The sequence below is a fragment of the Lupinus angustifolius genome, unplaced genomic scaffold (genome assembly GCF_001865875.1).
Source record: "Lupinus angustifolius cultivar Tanjil unplaced genomic scaffold, LupAngTanjil_v1.0 Scaffold_120_19, whole genome shotgun sequence".
Classification (NCBI taxonomy): domain Eukaryota; kingdom Viridiplantae; phylum Streptophyta; class Magnoliopsida; order Fabales; family Fabaceae; genus Lupinus; species Lupinus angustifolius.
The window spans coordinates 301,571-309,539 of record NW_017725030.1 but is presented as its reverse complement, the minus strand read 5'-3'; the positions used below and the strand labels follow the sequence as shown (position 1 = coordinate 309,539).

Genomic DNA, 7,969 nt, shown 5'->3' with positions numbered 1-7,969 from the left:
ACATCTCTTACTTGAAGGGAATGGAGAAAGAACCGAAAAGGTCATTTCATTGTATTTCTAACCAAGATCAAGACATACCACAAGAACATATTATTTAGAAACTATAACTATGAAAAACAAAGCATCAAAACAATTACTTCACATAAGAAAATTAATAGACAAAACTAAAAACATATGAGCATGAATAATTTCCATAACACAAAAAGAAACAATAACATCCGAGCCTTAATCTCACTAGGTGAGGTTAATAAAAAAAGAAACAAAAAAACTCCGATCACATGAAAAACTACAATTTGAGTTGTACTTTGATGTATTTGATCATGGCCCTCTACAGTAAAATGTTCATCTGTACCCCTAAGGGTTCTGTTTCTAAGTAACTCTTGCAGTCAAAACCAGGTGCAAAAGATTTAAATTTAAAATTTGCAGCTAAGATTACCTGTGGCTGCTATACATCATTGAGGACAGACAGAAGGTACATCTCAAAATCAGAAGCATGTAAATTAAATTCCAGCTTCTATGCTGTTAAATTTTTCATAGTTTGTTGCTTCCACTACCAAAGATGATTAATAATCTGTCCTGAATAAACCCACCACCAAATCAACATTTTAAGTTTCGTCCCTAAGTCCTCAAAAGCAATGATGATTTATAGTCTTAACTATAGAAAGATCCATCAATAGATTGCCACAGTGAAGGCCCACAATTTTATCCAACTACTACATTCTCCATGAAGCTTGTATTTTGACAAATGTTCACTTGCTATTTCTTCCTCTTTGTTGCTGACTTTTTTGGGGTTAAGATGGAACAGCGTGATTTCTGTGTCTGATGTCCAAAAACATTCCTCAGTCCATCCTCTGCTTCATCATCATCACTGTCAACGTCCTCAGGAGTATGCCTATTCTGATATGCTCTTCGCTGCAAAAGAAAGACGTTGAAGTAGTAGCTAACTAAATCTGCCCTGCTCTTTTTAGGGAAGGCTCTGAAAATATGATCCCAAAAATAATATCCCTCAGGCAGAGGGTCTGGTCCCACCACATCCTTGAATCTCTTCTCTTCTTCTTTTGTCCACAAGTGCTTAACTTCTTCACCTATCTTATCAAAATTCCATAGGTAAAATGCCCCACCCAATTCCAGCTTAACTTTACCCCTTTTCTCAGCAATGTGGAACCGCACACACTCAACAGAACCAGGGACTGAGCAACCACAAGTATGTTGTCTTCCCTTTCCTATGGGATCCCTTTCAATAAGAAGTCTCAAATTTCCTTTTTGTGATGGCCATATTTGGGTCCCCAACCACTTGGAATCACTTTCAGAAGTTATGCATGTCCATTCTGGTACTTCGGCCTGATGACTTGGCCCAACAATTGTGCGCACTTCAGGGCATCCATCAATACCTGAATCGACCAATTGTTTCTCCGCATGATCTCTAGTCTGTGGACTTGGTGTTCTGTCAAAATCTCTGCTTCCTCTAGATGAACCTGAAGAGTTTTGAGCAGTTGCTTTAGCTTTTGCCAATAAAAGCCTCTTGTCATGTCTCAACCTCTCTCTAAGATTGTAACTTCCCCCACTATGATCATCATACATGAAAGGGTGCATCCTCTGATTCTAAAAAAATGAAAGAAGGCTTTGCTTTTAATGTGATATACCACAAGGATATTTGCAATTTTGTTTTAATGAATTATACAAGAGCTTATTTAGGAAAGAGCTTTACAGTATGGGAACAGCTTTTTATTAAAGAAAAAGGGCATTTCAGGTTTAATTTTGACATCTTAAGAAACCCTATTGAAGTATGAAACAATGGCTTTATGGGGAAGAGGGTCTTGGCAATATTTTAAAAAATTGAAGGTTGTTGAATGGGTGAAGGCACCCGTTCATTGGCCTGACCAAGGTCGAACAAGTTTTAATTAGAGTAAATACCAATTTTAGTCCTTCATATTTTTCGACCTTACCAATTTGGTCACTCAAAAATTGAAAACCCAAAATGGTTCTCAAAATTTCTAAATGATGGTCAAATTAGTCATTTTTAGTATGTTCTACAACACCTGATAAGGACTAATTTGACCCACATTTGAAATTTTTTACGATAATTTTAGGTTTTTCAATTTTTAAAGGACCGAAGTGATAATGTCGAAAAACATGAGAATGAAATGGGTGTTTACTCTTTTAATTAAACAAATATTGTTATTTTAAATAATATATCCAATAGTATAGGAATAAACTAACATACTAACAAATAATACACAAACATTATAAAGATTATGAACACATCTTTAAGCTCAATTGCCTATAAATGAAACATTCATAAGTTCATAACATTAAGAAGTATACATTATACAAATTTAATCATAACAAAATATTTAACTTCAAATGTTCAACAATATCCAATAACAACATTTAGTTATACAAAAAAGAAGTAACAAATAGCAATCAATCATTACCAATCAATCAAAAGACTAACTAACCAAATAATTAAGGAAGATGATGCCAAAAAAATACAAAAGGCTTATGAAGTACACAAAAAGATGGCAAAAAAACAAAAAAGAATAAGAGATTTAAAAAACAGAGCAAAGTAAATACATGGGAAAAGAACTATGAAAACAATTGATTATGAAGTGCACCAACCAAACCATAGTTCTCGGAATACAACTAGGTCACCGAAAAGTAACCAAATTCAACATGGAAAAATGGTGAGCTGTTGGTATATTAGCTTTGGTTACATGGAGCCATAAGTAGCACAAAACAGAGGGGGAGGTGCATAATTGGTCAAAGAAGATGGGTTAACCTGAAATGGGTTGTCAATGTGACTCAAATAAAAAGGTGCACAATGACTAACATGAGATTAAAAATAGGGAAATGGCTAAAAAGAAGAGGTCAAATGGGAATTTCACAGGAAAAAAAATGAGGATTTCCATGCTTTCATTTCTGGTCACAACAGACCTGATTTCAAAGCGCCAAACCTGATTTCTGACTTGCAAATTTGCAGAATCTTGAATAGGTTTAGAGTTGTCCTTATCGCAGGTTGCTCCACATGCAATGCAGAACTGCAATGCAACTAGTAATAGCATCACAACAGCCCCCAAAATCTGCTCTGAAAAACTGCAATAGTGTACTGTAGTGCCACTATTGACTACCTAGGCATTATCAATCACAGATGGCAGTCCATGGTGGTTTGCCAAAAAATCCACCATACAATGTAGCGGATGATGTTACGAACAAATAAGGAAAGCATGAGCTGGCTGGCAGAGGCCAAGAGTAAGAGAAGTAAAGGCTGAGAGTAAGAATGACTGAAAATCGAGAGAGACTGAAAATTGGAGAGGAATTGAAAGAGAGGGGAAAACTTGAAATAGGTTTTGGGTAAAACCCAGAATACCCCAAATTACCTGCCATGTCCATCATGGCCATGGCGGCCAAAAAGGGCAAAAAGGCAGAAGCCATCAAGAAGTGCTATAAAGCAGATTGCACTAAAAAATCCATAATGTAACTTATCTATATACGTGCACTCTGATCATAATTTAATATGCAACTTGTGGTATACCCACTCTTAAATGGCTCAAAAATCCATTTAATGCATTCATTACTTTAAAAAATAATAAGGGCTAACAATAGTTAGAATTTATGCTTTGCTACGTTTAATAGAATAAGACAATATTCTTTAATAGTAAGGAAATTAAATAAGGTGAATGATACTATTCTTAGAAACATTCTTGAAGGTTCTTCTGTTTTTTCATGAAGCAAGAAAAATGACGAATCGCATAAGAAAGTAATCAACTCCCCTTTCTAGCTATTAACCTATCTTTAATTAGAAATAAGTGATACTTCTAACTTAGTAATTCACACAATAAGCAATCATTAATTACTTTAGCAAACCAAATTTCTTATCCCTTTTCAGGGAATGAATCAGTGAAAGCTGACGATAAAAGTTGGGGATCAGAAGCAAATGGAAATACAAAGTAACACAAATGCATACAAACATTACACATTCACACAGAAGTATACGTAAAATGGAATACTCACAAGTGTTATGTAAGTAAACAAATAAGTTTAATTGCAGATCAGATAAACCGGATGAAAAATATGCACATTTAAAGAAATTTTTTAACAACAAATACAAAGTAACACAAATGCATACAAACATCACATTCACACAGAGGTATACTTAAAATGGAACAATCACAAGTGTTATGTAAGTAAACAAATAAGTTTAATTGCAGATCAGATAAACCGGATGAAAAATATGCACATTTAAAGAAAAAGTTTAACAACAAATATGTATTGGGACTATTAATTTTTACGTATGCATCTGCAAGGCAGGATAAAGATATTTAAGGTTAGCAGATTTCACTTAATAGCATATAATTTTTTTAATTACCAGCCAATTTTGTTGTTCGATGCTTGAATCAAAACGTCTTTTATAAAATACAGCCCCCCGAAAGGACAAAACTTGCTTCCAGGACTCCTGATTACTATTAGACTTCCACTTCGACTTATCAGGTAATGAGCCAACTGCAGGATGACCAGGATTCTTCGCTATGCTAGTAACCCAACTAAGCAAACCCGGCATAGACTCTCTCTTCCTCTTATGACCAGAACTGACTCCATTACCACCATCCTCGACATCACTCTTGCCTCCACACACCAATCCAACAGTGCTATTCTCACCATCAGACACATGAACCCCAAACCCCAGCTTCGCATACAATTTCCCTCCATCAACCTCTCCGGTTACTGTCATCCCATCACTATGTTCATTCACCACACCGTCCATCATTTCCACATCACAATTTCCTCCGTTCTGAACTCTTTTCTTCACACACAAATTCCTCCCATCCTTACCCTCGCCATCAAACTCACCCTTCAACTTCCCCACACACTTGTTATCCGCGTAATCAAACAACAACAACCCTTTAACCTCAGCCTGCAACTCCATCAACTGCTTCCCAAACTTATCCCGATCATCCACCAACCCACACTCAGCCACCTTGCTATCAGCAACCTTCTTCAACCACGCATCCAACGCACCCAAATACTTACGATAAACCAGTTTCACCGAAGAACCCACACTCGAACCCAACCCAGACTCCTTAGCAACCAAATCCCACAGTTTACTCTCACAAACAACATCATATCCACCTTTCCCCTTCACCACCATGAACAGCTTATACAAATCCACATTACTACCATCACCTAGCATTGGCGGAAGGGATCGAGAACGAACACAGATCTCGCCCCACAATCTGCAAAGCAACTCCTCAAAACGACACCGTATATTGTAGTACGAGGCTTGAACCACACCACCAACGCTTTCTACAATAACATCATTACTATCCCCTGCCATTGAATTCCGATTCAAACCCTAGAAACAACAAATAGTAATAGTTACACTCCAAATCAGCCATTTTTTCTTCTTCTATATAAACAACTTTTTCGGATTTTTTCAAAAATAATCCAAAAACTGGAAAAAACAAGTGGAAATTTGAACCGATCGAGCAACGAAAACTGAGTTTGGCGGGAAAATTGGGAATGAAATCGAGTTATTAGGGTTTTTGGTTTTTTTAGCAATCTTAAAAGATTGCTTTGCCCTTTGTTTTGTGAGCGAAAAAAATGTTATATATCCCGCGCTTTCTCTCTCTAAAAATATTGAATAGTTAGAGCGAGAAGTAAAAAGGGGTGAAATTCAAGTTTTGAACAGACAGACCCTCTTCTTCAAAATCTCAAAATTTTAATTTGGAGTGGTAAAAGGAGAACATAATAAATTAATTAATTAAAGAGAAAGAGACATACCAGATTTTAGAGAGGAGAAAAAAATGAGAGAAAGGGTAGAGTTTTTTCAATGGACCCCTCAAATGAGTTATGATGACCACCTTGACCCTTATTTTCTTTTATTTTCTTCTCTATAATTTGTTTTGGAGGAATTTATGGCTCAACAAAATGGAGATTTGTTAAGGTATTCTTCTTGGAGAAAGTTGCCCACAACCCTTCTTATATATAGGTGAGGACACTAACCATGGTTAGTTTTTAACTAAGATGGATGGTTGAGTTGGTGTTTGGATTGGTGAATTCTTGTTTGGATTGTATTGTTATTATCTTACTTTTTATTAATCAAATAGAGGGTTTTAATGAATGAGAGTTTTTTATGGGAAAGGACCAATGAGATTTGAAAGAGTTGGTTGTCAATGATCTTATATATGATATTCTCTTTGTTTTATATTTTTTTAATGTTACTCCACATATATTTTAAGAAATCATTAAATTTGATATCAACAAGACGTTGGTCGAGTGGTGTAAGACCTACTTGATTCTAGGATGACCAAAAGGTCAAGTGCTTGATTTTTAGGAGTGATATTTATTGAGAGGAGCAATCACGTATCCTGAATGAAAGAGATTAGTTCATTACCTAGAAGGTGAAGGAATATCCTTGATAGTATCAAAAAATCATTAAATTTGATACAATTTGATTAAAATAAATTCATTTAATGCATTTTGCAAACTTAATTAAAAATAAATTGAAAATATATGATGAAAAAGATGTATGATAATAAGGTATAATGGGAAAATAAAGTATAAATGATATTGATTTCCAAAACACAAATTTTTTGAATAACATGAAAAAATTAAAACATCAAAAGATATGGAACGAAAGAAGAATATATATGTGGCAAATTAATTAGAGGAAAATATTTTTTAAGATATTTTTTTAGATTTAGGTTTGATTTTCACGTTGGGGAAAATCCATATTAGGAAAAATAGTCACACTATACTTCGAATGTTTCGGGCTCGAAAAGAAGTGTTTCTTATGGACGATAACTATGACTAGACCAAAAAATAGTTTTTTATATTCATGCATCCAAAAAAGATTAAAAAAAAGTAAGGTATATATGGTGTTAAATACGATGGACAAAAAATATAGTATTGACTCTAAATATAACTATCCGTAAAATATATTATATATTTTATGTAACTATATGATATAAGAATTGTTATTAAACTCAAACAGGTCATTGACTCGGTCAGGGTACCAGGTTAATGAGTCACTGGTTGGATTAGTTGACTAGATTTATAATAAAAAAGTAAAAAATTCACAGTATTAGATAAAATTATTTAATACGTTTATATTCAAAAAATTTAAAAATTATCATTGCACATGTGTTCAATTAAACAATCACCAATGAAAATTTTAAGGTAACAAAATCTTATAAATAAGTTGAAAACATTATCAAACAACATAAATTTTCTTAAAAAAGTAAGGTCATGTTATAACAAAATTTAATAAGGAATAAACATAACTACAACTAGGACTGACAATGAACCGAACCAACTCGGTATTCGTTCGAAACTCGATTCGTTATTTAGCTCGATAAACTTGGTTCATGAACCAAATGAGCTGAACTTGAGCTGAAAATTGAGCCCGTTAGATAAACGAGTCGAACTTGAGTTGAATATAGTTCGACTCGTTAGGTTCACGAGGTAGCTCGATAGATTTATATATATATATATAAACTAATTTTTCTGTTTATTATGACTCATGCATTATTTTTTATATTTATTGTTATTATATATATAAAAAAGATTATATTTATATATATAAAACATTTTCAAGTATTTTTCAAACTTTAATTAATTATTTGAGTTGTCCAAAAGAACCATTCAAACTGAATCAAACAGTTCGCGAACTTTAACCGAGTCGAATTCGAGCTAAAAAAATAATTCATATCGAACTCAAGTCGAGTTTCGAGCTGAGGCAATCTTTATTGAGTTGAACCGAGCTGAACTCTGGTTTGACTCGGTTCGACTCGTTTCCAGCCCTAACTACAACCATGACAAACATAGTTACAAATAAATTGAAAGTATCATATTTTCCTCTCAAAAGAGCGTCGCTTTGGTGCTTTTTAAATGATTGAATCAGTCAGATTCAACTAGTCGAGTCACCAATTGTATGATTAAATCGACTAAGTCTAACCTATTTATACCAATT

The 7,969-nt window shown here is 34.1% G+C and overlaps 1 protein-coding gene across 2 annotated transcripts; it reads right to left on the bottom strand.

Moving 5' to 3' along the window:
* Positions 1-206: 206 nt before the first annotated feature.
* LOC109339911 (AT-rich interactive domain-containing protein 1) lies at positions 207-5,882 on the bottom strand. 2 transcript variants are annotated; one of them, XM_019577443.1, is made up of 3 exons: positions 5,779-5,882; positions 4,367-5,350; positions 207-1,602 (listed from the first exon to the last, which is right to left on the bottom strand). In XM_019577443.1, the coding sequence occupies exons 2-3, from the start codon at positions 5,330-5,332 to the stop codon at positions 757-759; spliced, it is 1,812 nt and encodes a 603-aa protein (XP_019432988.1). In that variant the 5' UTR covers positions 5,333-5,350; positions 5,779-5,882; the 3' UTR covers positions 207-756. The 2 variants fall into 2 exon arrangements, with proteins under 2 accessions (XP_019432988.1, XP_019432987.1); XM_019577442.1 differs by lacking the exon at positions 5,779-5,882 and having other exon boundaries at positions 4,367-5,707.
* Positions 5,883-7,969: the final 2,087 nt, after the last annotated feature.